This window comes from Homarus americanus, unplaced genomic scaffold, assembly GCF_018991925.1.
Source record: "Homarus americanus isolate GMGI-L3 unplaced genomic scaffold, GMGI_Hamer_2.0 scaffold53233, whole genome shotgun sequence".
NCBI classification, from domain to species: Eukaryota; Metazoa; Arthropoda; class Malacostraca; order Decapoda; family Nephropidae; genus Homarus; species Homarus americanus.
The window spans coordinates 4,660,755-4,680,208 of record NW_024751660.1 but is presented as its reverse complement, the minus strand read 5'-3'; the positions used below and the strand labels follow the sequence as shown (position 1 = coordinate 4,680,208).

Sequence of the window (19,454 nt, the reverse complement as noted above, 5' to 3'; positions counted from 1 at the left end):
CCATGGTGTGTAAGAAAGGGGGCTTCTTATGCATGAGGCATGACGAAGTAAGGGATCTAACAGCAAATTTACTGAAGGAAATCTGCCACGACGTCATGGTGGAGCCGCCCCTCCTTCCACTGGACGGTGAGAACCTCCGTCACAGGACTTCAAACACATCCAGCGAAGCCCGTGTGGACGTCAGTGCTCAAGGATTCTGGACGCGGGGACAGCGAGCCTTCTTTGACATAAGGGTTTTCGATCCCATGGCCGTAACCTAGCTCTGAAGCTGCACACAGGAGGAACGAGAATAACAAGATCAAGGCATATGGGGAGAGAATTCAGAATGTTGGTCAGGGCAGCTTCACTCCTCTGGTGTTCACAACTTCTGGTGGGATGGGACCAAGTGCAAAATGTTTCTATGCCAGACTCGCGGAGGTGTTATCTGAATGGAAGCTGCAGCCCAGAAGTTGCGTTACAGCCTGGTTGAGATGTCGACTGTCCTTCTCTCTGCTTAGGTCTGCATTGCTCTGCCTCAGGGGAACGAGATCATCAGCTCCAATGCCTCAAAGATCTGCTGCTCAACGAACTCAACACAGATAGGGTCGCTACTTTTGTATTAGGATATTTAATATTAAAGTAATAAAATGGTGGCGAAGGTGTGGCTATTGGGGGAGGCTGGAGGCCATGATAAAAAAGTAGTAGTAGTAGTAACAGGGAGAGGAGGAGGAGGAGGAGGAAGAGTAGTAGTAGTAGTAGTAGTAGTAGTAGTAGTAGTAGTAGTTGTAGTAAGAGGAGGAAGGAAACAAAAATAACAGAGATCAGATACAACAGAAAACGAGGAGAGGTTCACGGGTAACTTTACAAGAAACACTGAACCAATATTTTAGGAGTCACAGCAGGTGTTCAAAACTGCCTGGATATTGTTTCTCAAGGCCCGTGTGTGTGTGTGTGTGTGTGTGTGTGTGTGTGTGTGTGTGTGTGTGTTTAAAGTGAACATGACAAGTAATTTTTGCTCCACAGAAAAACTGTTAGTGACACGAACTAACCTAACCTAACCTCAGTTACTGTACATATATATATATATCTACCATTCCACCTCATGCGTGCAAAACCATCCTAAGTTACACAGGTTGTAGCTCTTCCCTCCAGCGACAGACACAAGGTGAGACACGGAATCTGGTCGGTGGGATAAGTTCTTGAGTGTATTGTGAGGCTGCCATTACCAGCCTGGCCCCCTGTTGTGGTGATAGGTACAGTAGGTGTGTATCCCCCCCACCTACCTGTTGAACATATTGATTAGTTGCCTCTTCCTTGTCCGGGAGGGTGGGAAGAGGAAGGAGGATGAGGGGGAGGAAGGTTCTTCTTATTATTATTATTCGTCTTATTATTATCATTATTATTATTATTATTATTATTATTATTATTATTATTATTATTATTATTATTATTATTATTATTATTATTATTATTATTATTATTTCATTTCTCTTTCTTCTCTCGTCTATTTTTTTAATTCTTCCCCTTCATCGTCTTCATCATCTTGTTTATTATTTATTTTTTACTGTATGCGTCTTTTGTTAGCGACATCTGATAACAACACGGGAAGTAGCAAACTACATAACATAACATAAGCTAACTAAGCCTACCCGAACCTAACTACTACTGCTAATACTAATACTACTTTGTTGTCACTAGGAATCGAGTATGTCGATCATCCCGCTATGATAAAATGATATGAGTTATTAGGGATGTCACCTTCGTTGGTGAGTTTTGAGGTGGCTAGAGACGCCGATACGGGACCGGCAATCCACAAATGTCGCACGTGTGGAGGGCTACATCTAGTGCGGGAGGGGCGTCTAACTCGAAAGTATTGACACCTTCTCGTGTGGTGCTCCTCCAAGCGTTACGGTGTGGAGTGATCGTCTCCCAGGTGAGGGGGTCGATTTGGCACTTTTTCAGGTTTGTCTTAAGACTATCCTTATACCTCTTCAGTTGCCCGCCGGCGTTACGTTTACTATTCATAAGGTGACTGTAAAGTAGCTGCTTTGGCAGTCTACTATCGTCCATGCGGGTAACATGGCCAGTCCAACATAGTTGTTCATGGATAATGGTAGCCACGATAATGGAAGCCACGATGCTCCTGCAGTTGGTGCCAACGAAAAGACTGGCATTTCTCTTGTCTTCCCAGCGAACTCAGGATGGAATGTAGTCTACGTTGGTGAAAATTTTCAAGTGCCTTGAGGTGCCTCCTGTATGTGCTCCTCTGCTGCCATACAGCGTAGGACCAGTGCTCGATATACGTGTAACTTTGTAGATAATTTCAGCTCCCTACAGCTGAAGACACGGGTACGGAGTCTGCCAAAGGCTTGAGATGCACATCTAATCTGATGCTGAATCTCTTCAATGATGTCCACAGTGGTGGACAGGTGGGAGCCGTGATACCGAAAGTGGATAACATTAGAGAGGGTAGTACAGTTAACCTGGATGGATAGTGGAGGTGTGGCTGAACCAGGGGCAGGCTGGAAGAGAATCTCAAATATTTGTAAAAGTCCCCCCCCCATTAGAGGATTCTATCCCTCACAGCGTGGGCGGCCGCCGGGAAGCGGGATATCACCATCGCTTGTGTTTCCTAAGAGGCAAAACTCACCTGCCAACGTGTGTTCCATCCACGGATCAGCTCCAGCTGCTGGTTTACTATCTGGACTGCTCGCTGGCCATCCTGGCGGGGATAAGAGCACGTTAGGGTGCAATCATCAGCGTAGGCTGATACCACTGGCATGTGTTGTAAGAGGTCGTCAATATAGATGTTCCATAAAATCAGTCCCAAAACAGATCCCTGAGGGACCGACGCATCTATTGGAAAGTCTCGGGAGGTCTGACCGTTGACGACAACTCTGAGGGTCCTCCCTCGCAGGTAGTCTGTTAGAAGCAGGAGGAGGTTCCGCTCGATTCCCTTCGCTCGAGGCTTCTCCAGGAGGCCCCTGTGCCACACCCGGTCGAAGGCCCCCCCCGCTATGTCAAAGGCGATCACGAGAGTGTCCAGACCATTGTCCAGTGCATCCTGCCAGTCTCTGGGGATGAGCAGCAGCAGGTCTGAGGTGGATTGAATTGATCTGAAACCAAACTGCCGGTTAGACAACAGATTGTGGTGGTCAAAGTGGCGACACACTTCCTCCACGAATAGCTTTTCAAATATCTTGTTGACCACAGATAACAATGATATGGTACCGTTTTTTTATGGATAGGTACCACTCTGGCCTGTTCCACATGGCGGGCCACGTGTTTTCCACCAGGCAGGTGTTGAAGACAGTCGAAAGAGGAACAGCGAGCTCGTTGGCACAATGTCGTAAGACATACGGGCTGATGTCGTCAGAGCCAACTGCTATTTTAACATAACTCTTCGTAATAGTCGTTTCTGAGTTACCGCCACTGTGGTCAGTTGTTCCTCATACTCTAGTTGTATAAGTGGTGGGGTTCTATTGGCTTCCGGGACAGTCATCTTAGGACTGAAGAGCTCTCCCATCAGTCTGCCTTGTTCCTGCTGCTGGTAGCTAAAGTTCCGTCCACTTTGGTGAGTGGAGGAATTGACTCTCTCTCTCTCTCTCCTTCCTTCCTCCTCTATTTTTTCATTCCTTTCCTGCCTTTCTCCATCCCTCCACCTTTTCCTCCCCACTCCCCCCCACCACTGTGAACCCAATACAGGAGATAATAAATAGACGGTGAAGTGAAGCGTGGTGTTGAAGTACGCGTCCTCTCTCTGCAGTCAAAGTGATGGGGAAGAGTGATAAAAGGTGTGTGTAGGAGCCAGCAGGAAGGTAAGAAGATGCCAGGCAAAGATTACCTGAAGATTAGCCCACCCAGCTTATTCCAACTGATGATTAAATAATGGTTGTCTCTCGTGTAGCCCATGGACCGCCAACACAACAACAACAACAACACCGTAAGTTAACGAGTTGCATGACCCAGTGTCAAGGAATAGTCCGAGAAGACCGGACAACTCGCCAACTGCACTGGCAAACCATTACCCAGGAATACGATCCACAAATTGATTAACATCCAGGTTCCCAATTACTGCTGGGTAGACGGAGGCAACCTAAACGCAGCCTGGAGATTTTAGGTTAGTGCTCGGTTAGGTAATGTTAGACTAGGGTTAGGTTAGGTAATGTTAGACTAGGGTTAGGTTAGGTAATGTTAGACTAGGGTTAGGTTAGGTAATGTTAGACTAGGGTTAGGTTAGGTAATGTTAGACTAGGGTTAGGTTAGGTAATGTTAGGATAACAATTGCGTGGTTTATCCTTGGGTGAAATAAGTTGGAGTGTCCAATCTACAGGTAGTACTAAAAAAATAGAAATTTGCATACATTCTCCGCCATACCTTCAACTAAGACGAGGCCACAACATAACACAATACAACACAATAACACAACACCACACCATCACACCACACAACACAAACAACACATAACCACGCAACACAACGTCATATAACACAACACAGCACAACATTTCCTACTAAGACTCAGAATCTTTATTAATAACTCTCCGGCAACATCTCACCAAGACCCTCACTACTTCAGTCAAGACTTTATGAATATTTTGACTAAACGAGCAAGGACCTGAGGCATTAAATTACTGAGAGAATATTATTATTATTATTATTATTATTATTATTATTATTATTATTATTATTATTATTATTATTATTATTATTATATATTATTATTATTATTATTATTATTATTTATATATATTATTATTATTATTATTATTATTATTTATTATTATTATTATTATTATTATTATTATTATTATTATTATTATTATTATTATTATTATCTTGATATTTTACAATCCTCAGCTATTGTTTATGGTCTTAAAGAAAGGTTAAGTGCGACTCCTTACCGAACCCCCCCTATTGAGCTGCCCATGGAACCGTGCAAGATATGCCTTTCTAAATCTCACCCTTACACCGAACCCCACAACACGACTCTGAACCCCACAACACGACCCCTGAACCCCACAACGACCCCTGAACCCCTAACGACTCTGAACCCCACAACACACCTGAACCCCACAACACGACTCTGAACCCCACAACACGACCCTGAACCCCCTAGCGACCCCTGAACCCCACAACACGACCCCGAACCCCACAACACGACCCTGAACCCCACAACACACCCTGAACCCCACAACACGCCCCCAAAACCCACAAAACACATCCACTATCCCCCTCACGAGAAACCTCCAGACCGAACGAATGATACCTGAATAGTTGACGGTCTGGGATGACGCTTCCTGTTGTCGACGACGCTAGCAGAGAAAAGTGTTCTTCTTCGTCTTACTTCTTGAGTTTTAATGTCAGCGATGACTGTTAGGGGTAGAGATAAGATAAGAGCCTCTCTCTCTCTCTCCAGTAAGACACCTTTTACCGTGCTCTTAATTCTCGACTGACTGGCCACTCAGATAGCTTAACATACTGGCCACTCAATAAGCCTGACCTACAAGCCACCCAGAGAATAATATTATCTTTTAAAAAAAATTACATATATAAAAAAATTCTCAAAATTTGCCTCAAAACTTCCATAATTTTTAACAAGCTATCGGAGTGTAATCAGCAGATGGAGAGGGTCATACCGTACAGACTCACGACCCCCTGTAAGCTCGATAAGTCTCTATGATACTCAAGTTTGATTAAAGTCACCCACATCATTATAATGTTCCAAGGAATTTTGTGCCTGAATCAATATTATTTCTGGAGAGTAATGTTTAAAGAGACTGAGTGACCTGATGATAAATATCTCTCTGTCTCTTATATAATCTTCTCGTGGGAATATCTCTTCTGGGAATATCTCTTCTGGGAATATCTCTTCTGGGAATATCTCTTCTGGGAATATCTTTTCTGGGAATATCTTTTCTGGAAATATCTCTTCTGGGAATATCTCTTCTGGAATATCTTTTCTTGGAATATCTCTTCTGGGAATATGTCTTCTGGGAATATCTCTTCTGGGAATATCTCGTCTGGGAATATCTCTTCTGGGAATATCTCTTCTGGGAATATCTTTTCTGGGAATATCTCTTCTGGGAATATCTCTTCTGGGAATATCTCTTCTGGGAATATCTCTTCTGGGAATATCTCTTCTGGGAATATCTCTCTTAAATCTTCTCTATTGTAAACACCTCATAATGACTCCAAGTGACTCATGATGACTCCAGGTGTCTCACAGGTGCCCATAATGACGCCAGGTGACTCACAAATGCTCATAATGAAGGCACATTGTTATATTGATCAGATGAATAAGAGATTGGCATTAATGAACCCGATCTATACATGTCTTCACCATCATCATCATCACCACCATCATCATCATCATCATTACCACCACCATCACCACAACACAACTACCACCACCATCACCTAAAGACCTGTGTATCATAACTTGACATGCATTTACGAGTCGAAATTAAACCTTATAATGTACTACTGAATTCTATATACTATTTTTTTTAAAACACTTATTCCCGCTTAGCTTGTACACTAGACTCCAAGTATTAAAGGTTAAAGGGGATTCAAACCTTTTATGTGATTTAGGTGGAGTTGAGGGAGGTATCTGGTGGCAAGGAGCAGAAACTAAATCCTTGTTTCCGTTTATTTGTTTGTAATATTTATTTATATTTTTCTGTAGTGTGTTTGAAAATTTATTTGTATTTATTGTTTTTGTTTTCTATGTTTACTTTTTTTCGTGTATTTATTTGTTTTGTATTTACTGAATTTACTATAATCTTTCATTTGAGTAAAAACAAATGAACGTCTCTCAGTTAGCTGTTTAGTTCAGGACGATGAAGCCATAAGGTCTTTTGACAACTTTGTATCGATAAAGAATTTTCTCTCGCTCGAACTTTCAATCTCTACTTAATATAGTAATTAAGGTGTCGCTTTCTCGCCTGCCTGGGCCACTGATAGACGCAGCTCACTTAACATAAATGACAAAGACAGTTTAATTTTACCTGTGTCTTATTGATTACATTGGCCCTATAGTTACCATCTATCGACCTGACTCGATTAACTGACTCACTCACTGATTGATTGATTTTACTGATTAACTGATTGATTGACTGACACGCTGACTGGTTGACTTACTGACTGACTGGTTTACTGACTGACTCACTGACTGACTCACTAACACACTGACTGATTGACTGACACGCTGACTGGTTGACTTACTGACTGACTGGTTTACTGACTGACTCACTGACTGACTCACTATCACACTGATTGATTGACTGACACGCTGACTGGTTGGCTTACTGACTGACTGGTTTACTGACTGACTCACTGACTGACTCACTAACACACTGACTGATTGACTGACTCACTGAGGTGTTGTGTCCGTATCAGGGTATTGTTGTTGTTGTTGACGTACGAACCAGTTTATCCTGTAATCTTCAGTAACTTTCGGTTTTAATTATATTTATTCCTTAAGACTTACATATAATATTTCACATTTTATGCCAGATATATTATTAATTGTATTTTCCTAACTAAGTCCCCGTCTTATCTTTCATTATACACTGACTGTATAATGAATTGCTTTGTTGTGAATAATTTTGATGTATTTTTTTTCTTATCACTTCTAGCAAGTATTTTTAGATCATTCTTATAGTGTTCTGATTAAGTGTTGGTTTAGTAATGCTTCTATGTAAATAATTAATTAGGTTATTCTTGTTCTTTATTAGTTCTTTCATTCTATACCTAACCTAACCAAATATAACTGTACAATATTAATTAATAAATCTTCCTCGTCATACTAAGTGTCAATAAAAATCAATATACTTTGATACAATGAAACATGTATAATTTGTGCTATTTTTACGCTCGGAGGTCAAAGGTCACGTTTTAGGTCATTTGTAATTAGCTTCCACTCTATATGTTATGCTGTTATGTAATGAAAAAAATACCGTAATTAAATCTAGTATAATTTTATAATTATTTTCCAATTACATTATTATCGTCTGCTTTTGGTGATACACTTTCATAATTGTTATATTTTTGTCGTATAAATTTGTTTTGTTTTTAGTATGGTAAACCAGTGCTATTTTCGCGATGTTGTGATGTTGCAATGTTGTAATGTTGTGATGCTGTGATGTTGTGATGTTGTGATGTTGTGATGTTGTAATGTTGTAATGTTGTGATGTTGTGATGTTGTAATGTTGTAATGTTGTGATGTTGTGATGTTGTGATGTTGTAATGTTGTGATGTTGTGATGTTGTAATGTTGTGATGTTGTGATGTTGCAATGTTGTAATGTTGTGATGCTGTGATGTTGTGATGTTGTGATGTTGTTGAGGTGATCTTGGTACCAACGTGAGTTTGAATCCAATTTGATATTAGAGAAGTAATTTGTGAAGCGACTGTTACAGGTATATGCACAGGTACAGGTACACACACAGGTACACATACAGGTACAGGTACACACACAGGTACACATACAGGTACAGGTACACACACAGGTACACATACAGGTACAGGTACACACACAGGTACACGTACAGGTACACACACAGGTACATACAGGTACGGTACACACACAGGTACACATACAGGTACAGGCACACACACAGGTACACATACAGGTACAAGTACACACACAGGTACAGGTACACACACAGGTACACATACAGGTACAGGTACACACACAGGTACACATACAGGTACAGGTACACACACAGGTAAGATACACACACAGGTACATGTACACACACAGTTACAGGTACACACACGCACAGTTGTAGACACACAGGTTACAGGTGAACACAGTTGCAGGTAGACACACACAGGTACAGATACACACACAGGTACAGATACACACAGAATTTGTAGTTACAACATTAAATGAGCTTACCGTACGTTGTGGTAGCTGAAACAGATTACCCCAGTATGTTTGAAGTGCTTTAAAACGTTTGAGAAGCTGAAAAAGATTACCCCAGTATGTTTGAAGTGCTTTAAAACGTTTGAGAAGCTGAAAAAGATTACCCCAGTATGTTTGAAGTGCTTTAAAACGTTTGAGAAGCTGAAAAAGATTACCCCAGTATGTTTGAAGTGCTTTAAAACGTTTCCTCACTGGACAACTTATGACGAAAAGTTCAAAAATCGTTTCATCAGGTGTAAAAGTTTATCAGTGAATTATTAAAGAAATACTGTGAAGGGAGAGAGAGAGAAAGATGAAGTGGTATTTTAATGAAAGACATACACACAGACAGACGGCTGATATTACAAAGAGAGAGAAACAGACAGACAGACAGACAGAGTGAGGACCGCAGATAGAGAGAGACAGATAGACTGTGAGAGACTGCAGAGACAGAAAGAGAGAGAGAGAGAGCTACACCCAGAAGTTCAAGACAATAATTATCCTATTATTATATCGTCCAGTGACACGTAACAGTGTGTGTGTAACGCCTCCATCGTCAATATTTATAAGAACAAAGGAGACCGGTCAAACTGTGGCAACTACCGTGGGATCTCGCTGCTGTCCGTAACTGGCAAGATTATTGCCCGAGTCCTCCTAAACAGACTCCTTCCTGAGGCGAAAAACTTCCTCCCAAAATCTCAATGTGGTTTTAGACCATCACGTGGCACCACTGACATGATCTTTGCTGCCCGCTAGATACAGAAAAAGTGACCTGTACATGGCTTTCATCGACTTAACCAAGGCCTTCGACTCTGTCAACAGGGAAGCCCTCTGGAGGACCTTCAGCCGTTTTGGCTGCCCTCCAAAATTCATCGCCATTTTGAGGCAACTCCACGATGTCATGAACGCATTGTCCTGCACATTGGCACCCAGTCTGAGTTCTACCCCATCCAGACGGGGGTTAAACAAGGGTGTGTACTGGCACCGTCTCTCTTTTCCATTTTCTTGGCGGCCTTCTTTATTCGTGCCAGTACTAATTTAGTCGGAGGGGTGGACATCGAGTACCGGATCAAGGGTCTTTTCAACATAAGACAACTCCAGGCAGGCACAAAGGTGTCGGCAGTTAACATTACTGAACTTCAGTATGCAGACGACCTCACTATTGTTGCTCACGCTGAACGCGACCTGAAGATCCTGAACACCTACGCAGATGCGTATGCGCACTTCGGCCTTGAGGTGAATGTACGTAAGACTCAGATTCTCTTCCAGCCTGCCTCTGGTTCAGAAACACCTCCACCATCCATCCAGCTTAACGGTACTACCCTCTCTAATGTTACCCACTTTCGGTATATCGGCTCCCACCTGTCCACCACCGAAGACATCGATAAAGAGATTCAGCATCGGATCAGATGTGCATCTCAAGCCTTTGGCAGACTCCGAAACCGTGTCTTCAGCTGTAGGGAACTGAAATTATCTAAAAAGTTACACGTTTATCGAGCAGTGGTCCTCCCCACCCTGCTATATGGCAGTGAGACATGGGTCACATACAGGAGGCACCTCAAGGCACTTGAAGATTTTCATCAACGTAGTCTACTTTTCATCCTCCGAGTTCGCTGGAAGACAAGAGAACAAATGCCAGTATTCTTGCTGACACCAACTGTAGGAGCATCGAGGCTACCATTATCCATGAACAACTACATTGTAATGGCCATGTTATACACACATGGACGACAATAGACTACCAAAGCAGTTACTTTATAGTCACCTAACGAATAGTAAACTTAACGCTGAAGGGAAACTGAAAAGGTATAAGGATAGTCTTACGACAAACCTGAAAAATGACAAATCGACCCCCTCACCTGGGAGACGATTACTCCACATCGTAACGCTTGGTGGAGCAGCACACGACAAGATGTCAATCATTTCGGATTAGCCCGACTGCAAACCGAGGCAGACAAGCGCAAACGCCGGAAAGACGCTGCCACCGCCCCTCCCGCACTCAGTGTAGCCCTCCACGTGTGCAACATCTGTGATCAACTCTGCCGGCCCTGTATCGGTAACATCCTTAATAACTCATATTATTGTAGCATAGCTGGATGATTGTCATACTAGATTCCGAGTGACAGCAAAGTAGTAGTAGTAGTAGTAGTGTGTGTGTGTTAGTGTGTGTGTGTGTGTGTGTGTGTGTGTGTGGTGTACCGCGGAGATAATTTGTTTACTAACTTTAACTTGTGTTTAAAGACGCCACCACTATCACTATACTACTACCAACTAACCACAATGATTACTACCATCACCACAACCTGTTTAAACCACCACTGTCATTATTATCACCATCATCCTTAATTTTCATAATTTTCACTACAACCACCAACAGTTTCACCATAAACACCGCCATCATTATTACCACCACCAGCACTGTTATCACTACCACCACCACCATATACCACCCTTACCCCCACCACTCACCATCACCACCCCTACCACCACCAACACCACAACATCACCACCACACACCACCACTACCACCACACCACGATCATCACCATCAACACCACCACCACCACACACCACCCCACACCACTACCACCCCACACCACTACCACCACATACCACATCATCACCACCACACCACGATCACTACACGCTATCACCACACACCACCACCGCACACACCACACCATATCACTACACACTATCACCACATCACCACCACACACACCACCACCACACACCACCACACCACCACCACACACACCACCACCACACACCACCACCACACACCACACCACACACCACCACCAATCACCACCACCACACACCACCACACACCACCACCACACACCACCATGGTCACACACACCACCACACACCACCATCACACACCACCACCACACACCACCACACCACCACCACACACCACCACCACACACAATCACCACCACACATCAATCACCACCACGCACTACCACCACACCATCACCACCACACACCACCATGGTCACACACCACCACCACACACCACCATGGTCACACACCACCACCACACCATCACCATCACACACCAACACCACACACCACCAACACCACCACCACACCACCACCACACACCACCACCACTACCACACACCACCATCACCACTACCACACACCACCATTACCACCACACACCACCACCACACACCACCACCACACACCACCATCACACACCACCACCACCACCACCACACCACCACACCACCATCACCACACACCACCCACCACCACACACACCACCACCACCACCACCCACCACACCACCACCACACACCACACCACACACCACAACCACACCACCATCACCACCATCACACACCACCACCACACACCACCACCACACACCACCACCACACCACCATCACACCACCACCACCACCACACACCAGTACCACACACCACCACCACACACCACCACCACACACCACCACCACACACCACCATCACCACCACACACCACCATACACCATCACCACACCACCACCACACACCATCACCACCACCACCACACACACCACCACCACACACCACCACCACACACCACCACCACACACCACCACCACACACCACCACCACACACCACCACCACACACCACACCACCACACACCACCACCACACACCACCACCACACCACCACACACCACCACACACCATCACCACACACCACCACCACCACACCACCACACACACCACCACCACACACCACCACCACACACCACCACCACCACCACACACCACCACCACACACCACCACCACACCACCACCACACACACCACCACCACACACCACCACACACACCACCACCACAACCACCATCACCACACACCACTACCACACACCACTACCACACACCACCACCACACACCACCACCACACCACTACCACACACCACCATCACCACCACACACCACCACCACACACCACCACCACACACCACCACCACACACCACTACCACACACCACCACCACACACCACCATCCCACCACACACCACCACCACACACCACTACCACACACCACCACCACACACCACCACACACACCACCACCACACACCACTACCACACACCACCACCACACACCACCATCACCACCACACACCACCATACACCATCACCACACACGGTACAACACCCAGAAAGGTGTACACGGTATAGATCAATATGTTCTTTGTTCAAATTTGACAGACCTTCACTTGTCCTCGACTCAGTGTAGTGATCACAGGAGAATGTTCTTTCCCGTGACGAACTTGCGTGAGGTCCTGCACACGAACCTGACCACGGTAAGTAATGCTGTGCAGATTAAATTCTGAAATTAATTATGACGGGTTGAAGGGATACCGCTAGTGACTCACCTTAATATTCAGCGTGATTCCTTACAACACGGCTGCAGCTCTCTCCACAACACATATCCAGTGTTTATATAACCATTTCTGTGTTCTCCTTTACACAAGTATCCAAACTAAAACATAAAGGTTATCCTTTGTCGAGAAAAAATATGAATATCTCGCTTAACTGCGGGAGCGAAAAGTAACGGGGATGTCCCTTAGCGCACCTCGCAGGGCCACCTGTTACTCCTTGTTATCCAGGTTAAATGTGGCCACTGCGGGCATCTAAATGATCCCCCACACCAACACTCACTCCCCCTCTTGTGCTCCACACCACCAGGAACCCTCACCACCACCACCAGGAACCTGCACTACGGTTTAATCACGAACGCATGTTAGAAGGTAACGCCCCGGGAGGCGATAGTCTCATCCAGATGGTGTTCCCGCGAAGGCTGGGCGCTGACTGGCTGGCTGCTGGCTGGCTGACGACGGCAACATCACCGCCACACGACCACTGGGAGGCCATCATTTATCTCATCATATTGAATACTTCTATATTTATGCTCCCGTCTTCTTAACTTTAATTGTCTAAGGTTTAATGGTCCTTGTGGGGCCGTGTGTCGTGGCTCAGCTTAACATCTGGCCAAATGAATACCCTGCCTCACTTAATTTTCTCCGTCTCGATCGAGGAATGAACCTAATGCATAGCTAAAAAGACATTATCTCTCTCTCTCTCAAATTGTCCAGTTCTCTACCTTAAAATAATTTCGGATCTCATTACGCTTGTCGAAAAGGGCTTTGAACACACACACACACACACACACACACACACACACACACACAAACAAACTTCCATCATTCGCTGTCATTCATTCTACCTTCTGAAATATACAAGTCCATCTATGGTCCACCCTCTCCACACCCACGTCCCGCCCCCCCTAATCCCTATCCTGCTTACCTATGTGCTTCACACACTGGCCACCATCAACACCTGGCTACCATCAACACCTGGCCACCATCAACACCTGGCTACCATCAACACCTGGCTACCATCAACACCTGGCCACCATCAACACCTGGCTACCATCAACACCTGGCTACCATCAACACCTGGCCACCATCAACACCTCGTCTCAGATCTAATTAAGGGTATAAGCTCAGTGTAATTAAGTGAACGTATCTATTTACGGATGTGTCAGTATAATAATGAATCGTGAATAATACTAAGTAGATGTCTCTATTTTCGTCTCGTAGCGATGTATATTTAAGCTAGTTCAACAAACCAAACCAAACTTAACTTAACCAAACGAAACCTAAGGAAATCTAACCTTACCAATACAAACCTAACCAACTTAACCTAATCTAACCAAATATAAACGACCTTAAACAAATCTAATCTAATTTAACCTAACCAAAACCTAACGTTACTACAACATGTAAGTCAAAGAAGATGTGTATGACGGACCTTCTCTAATCACGGACCACCACGGACATCCTCTTCAACCCTGGCTAATTAATGAAATGTTGACAGGTAGAGTCGGGAAGAGTCAAGGCTTTCCTAGTCGTCAACAACACTCACTCTAAGGGTGTGTGTGTAGTGGAGGCCGTGGACTCGTGAAGACAAACAAACACTCGACCATCATCTCTCGTGTGTGTGTGTGTGTGTGTGTGTGGGTGTGTGTGTGTGTGTGTGTGTGTGCATCATAACATTTCCGTCAGAGGTACAGACACCACCTGCCTTATACTTACCAGCTTATATTCTCCTTTCATTGTACTTGACGCGACGAGAGAACAGTGAGTGAGTGAGTGACGCATTAACATCTACCACGAAGCTAACGTTGATTTAAGAAAAGTTAAGAGTTAAGGTTTAAAATTGTTTAATTCACCCACTTAATTTTGTACAATCTCTCTCTCTCTCTCTCTCTCTCTCTCTCTCTCACATAAACCCTGTCTCGACCTGAGTTCATCCTCGTACTTTTACTTCATCCAGGTGTAAACGATTAACTAACTTTACAGATTAGGAAAGTGGAGGCGGTCGAGTGCAGTGTCGGTCTTGATGCCTCCGTGTGTACCGAAGGCTTACTGTCCCAAAATGGTCTTGAAGGATATGAGACCTCCTCTCACGATGACCCAAGGTGAGTGACTTAAGGTATGGTTTACAAGTCTACGGTCACGATCACTCGAATTTCAATAAGATCGTTAACCGTCTATAAATGTCCTCGTTAGTTTATTATAAGAAAGTAAAAGTGGATCTCGTAGATATATGATGGTTCGTGAGGGGTAGTTTGGATACAGCACACTGTAGATTAGGGGGTTTTTTTCGGTGCACAAAAAAGCCAGGTATAGTCAAGTGAAGGCCTGGCGATCGGACAAACCCTCTTCTCCTCCCTCTCTCTCTCCCCCCCTCTTCTCCCTCCCCGTTGTTGGGTAATTTGGGAACTATCATGGCTGGTGATGTTGTATTGTGTGAGTGTCGGCCTCCACTGGTTATGGCTCCCGCTACTAGGGGGAGGGGAGGGGAGGTAGCAGTTAGTGCTTTTGACTGTACCCATTCACAAGTGGGTGAACTGGGTGTGCCCTGGCCGCGAGCCAATGATTCTAAAGACAGGGGTTCGAGGTTCAGCATTCGGGGGTTCGGGGTACACTATTCGGGGGTTCGGGGCTCAGCATTCAGGGGTTCGGTTTCAGTATTCAGGGGTTCAGGATTCAGCATTCAGAGGTTCGGGGTTTAGCATTCAGGGGTTCGGGGTCATACATGTGATAGGGGAAAACTAGGGATTTCCTGTACTTTTTGATGGGAAATAATTCACTCCCTCCAAGCGGTAGGGAAATAATAGTCAAAGAATTGTGGATTTGAGCGAGAAGTAGGATGAAGGGGGGAAGGAAAGGGAGGAATAGGAGGAGGATTAGGGGAAGAAAGAGGGAGAGAGAGAGAGAGAGAGAAAGAAAGAGATAGGGTGAAAAGAGTGTGTGTGAGATTGAAAGAGAAAGAGGGTAGAGAGAGAAAGAGAGAGACAGAGATAAAGAGATGGAGGGAGGTGAGAGAAGAGAGAGAAAATGGAAGAGGGGGAAAGAGACACACACATGAAAAAGAGAAGAGGAACGAGAGGTGAAGGGAAGGTAGAATGAAGAGAGAGAGAGAGAGAACGCGACACTAACAGGTACGCGGGTTAACACTATCACCTATACAACATCCACTACACTATCATCTATACAACATCCACTACACTATCATCTATACAACATCCACTACACTATCACCTATACAACATCCACTACACTATCACCTATACAACATCTACTATAATATAACTATACTATCATCTCTAAAATTCCACCTTCAGGGTACTTCTAGGGTACACGTTCATCTCCCCCACAAATTTCAGTTATCATCGCTCTAGGACTGTAGCCGTAGACAGCAAACATGAAACAAACTAAACAATCAAACAAACAAATAAACACCGACAGACAGACACAGACACTGTCCTCTATACCAGCTGTCGTGTGCCGCTGTGAGTGAGGGAGTGAATAGGTAAGTCCTCATATAGGGGCAATTTTCTTGACTTTGGTATGTCAATTAATATTTTCAATTAGTTCGCCATAATTTTTGAGTCGCTTGTGAGTAATTAATTAGGAGAGAGAGAGAGAGAGAGAGAGAGAGAGAGAGAGAGAGAGAGACCATAGTACAAATTATGGCTGTCTTATTCATCAGTAATTTACATGTACACAAACTTCTCCGATATATATGTATGTAAATTAATGAATAGTTTTTGGCTGTGTAAAAGAATGACTAATCTGGAATGAATAATGATGACTTAGTTTGGTTAATATACAAACTTTTCATCTTAAACACACTAGTACATGGGAGTTATTATAAAGCAAAAATATATATATATAATTATACGTACAAATGTCACATGTGCAGAAAAAATTGCACAAATAAAATTATCCAGAATTATCAAAAGGCAATTATCGAGGAATATTATACAAACAATAACAAAAAAACTAAATTATACAACTAAATATCATATATAGATTTTGTTTTTTATATATAATAGATATTCAGCGCCAAATGAAAAATGTTTAATTGTAATTTATTAAACGGTACATATGGCAGCCGGAACTAGTCCCCTTTATCTCCTGACATAACAGAGATCCTTTATATTATGGTGAAATGAAAGTGTGTGTGTGTGTGTGCGTGTGTGTGTGTGTGTGTGTGTGTGTGTGTGTGTGTGTGTGTGTGTGTGTGTGTGTGTGCGTGTGTGTGTGTGTGTGTGTGTCTCCATTTTTCTGTCTGTATGTCTGTGTCTGTGTAAGGAGAGTGGCTATAATGCGTCTATAGGCCTAAGAAGAGTTATCATATCTCTTTGATCCTTTAAAGTGACTCGTAAAACAATACTTACAACCTCAACCCACCTGAATATATTTTTACACACATACAGGTGAAATTTAGGAGCCTCGTCTACACATACAGACGGTGAAGCCAACTCCTCGGAACAAATCCTCAATTATTTTAAGTGGATCCAACATACTTACATTTCATAGCCGAGATATAAGTATAGACGAATAACTCATACTTTCACGCACTCTTTAAGAATTGAGTGCGTGATTCGGTTACCCTAGGTGATTAATTATTCACCTGTTTATATAATTTTGAGTTCCCGACGTCCGTTTATGGTTATCCGGTATTCTACAGCTCACTCACTCATCTTGTTGTAGTGAAGTGACCGATATCAAGAGCAAATACACACAGGTAAATTCTCTCTTGATTCATTGCTATTCATATATTCATAACAGATGTAATAGATGTGTTCTGTTATGATGCTCCCTTAACACCACAGGACCCCGAAACTGATATATTACAGCTGCCCAACACACTCACCATCATCACTATCATTTCCATCACCACCACTATCATACTCACCACCATCATCATCATCACCATCATCATCACCACCATCATCATCATCACCACCATCATCATCATCACCACCATCATCACCATCATCATCTCCCCCTCTCGCCCATCTTTCCTTCATCCGATTCTTCCATATCCTTGGTCTTCATCTACATCCTACCATTACGTTATTCTCAGCCTGTGTGTGTATGTGTGTGTATGTGTGTGTGTGTGTGTGTGTGTGTGTGTGTGTGTGTGTGTGTGTGTGTGTAATCCAAAGTATCACCTTGGCTCCTTCCATTATGTAAACATTTTCTCTCTACATAAAGCAACAAAGGCTGAGACGATACTAAAGAAGAGCCTAAAATACCCGTCTTCTTTGTCCCAGGCGCAGCGGGGGTGAGGGAGGGGCTGGGATGAGGAGGAAGGCTGTGAAGGCGGCGCTGTAGGCTGAGGCTGACGTGCCGTGAAAGAGTCTCCGGGAAGGTGAAACCAAAAGTCGCCTTCAACACTTCCTGACTCCCTGGTGAATTTGAACGCATGGGACTCGCATATGAGATCCTGCTTTCCTTGTGACTAAGAGACAACGACTCCAAACCTTCTAACATTAGAAGACACGAACCAAACAAGTGACACTTAACAACTCTATGTTAAGTTAGGTTAGTTTAGTTATGTTAATTTGGCTTAGGTTTAGTTTAGGTGAAGTTAGTTAGAGGAATTTCATATTTATTTTGTGTTCACTGTAATTTAGGTAGGATCTTAATGTCTCTGCCTGCCTGCTCTTGCACTGGATATACCTACAGCCCACGAGTTGGAAAAGTGGCCTTGTGTACGAATGTGTGACTGTATCTGAAATTTAACAGACACACACACGCACACACACACACACACACACACACACACACACACACACACACACACACACACACACACACACATACACACAATCATTAAGATTCATAACTTACTCTCACTCACTTACAAACAACATATAATGCACACTCACATTCACACTATACTTATAATACAATATACAGGTTGACTTCATTCACCTTCTGGAAGACTCATTAACATCAGGCTCCCTCACTTCCTTGTCAATGGTACATGGCATTTTTACTTTTTAATTTCCTGTAGCTGGGTACCATAGGGTCAGACGTCGCTAAAAGTTAATTCATTGAGTCTTGATTGGTTCTTTACCTTGATATTATGTATGTGTGGCCGAGTCTTGGTGTGGCCGAGTCTTGGTGTGGCCGAGTCTTGGTGAGGCCGAGTCTTGGTGTGGCCGAGTCTTGTATTAAAGTTTA

The 19,454-nt window shown here is 43.8% G+C and overlaps 1 protein-coding gene across 1 annotated transcript; it reads right to left on the bottom strand.

Moving 5' to 3' along the window:
* Positions 1-5,793: 5,793 nt before the first annotated feature.
* Positions 5,794-19,261, bottom strand: LOC121854737 (cation channel sperm-associated protein 2-like). The gene is made up of 2 exons (XM_042349475.1): positions 19,203-19,261; positions 5,794-6,148 (listed from the first exon to the last, which is right to left on the bottom strand). The coding sequence occupies exons 1-2, from the start codon at positions 19,259-19,261 to the stop codon at positions 5,794-5,796; spliced, it is 414 nt and encodes a 137-aa protein (XP_042205409.1).
* Between the last annotated feature and the right edge of the window lie 193 nt (positions 19,262-19,454).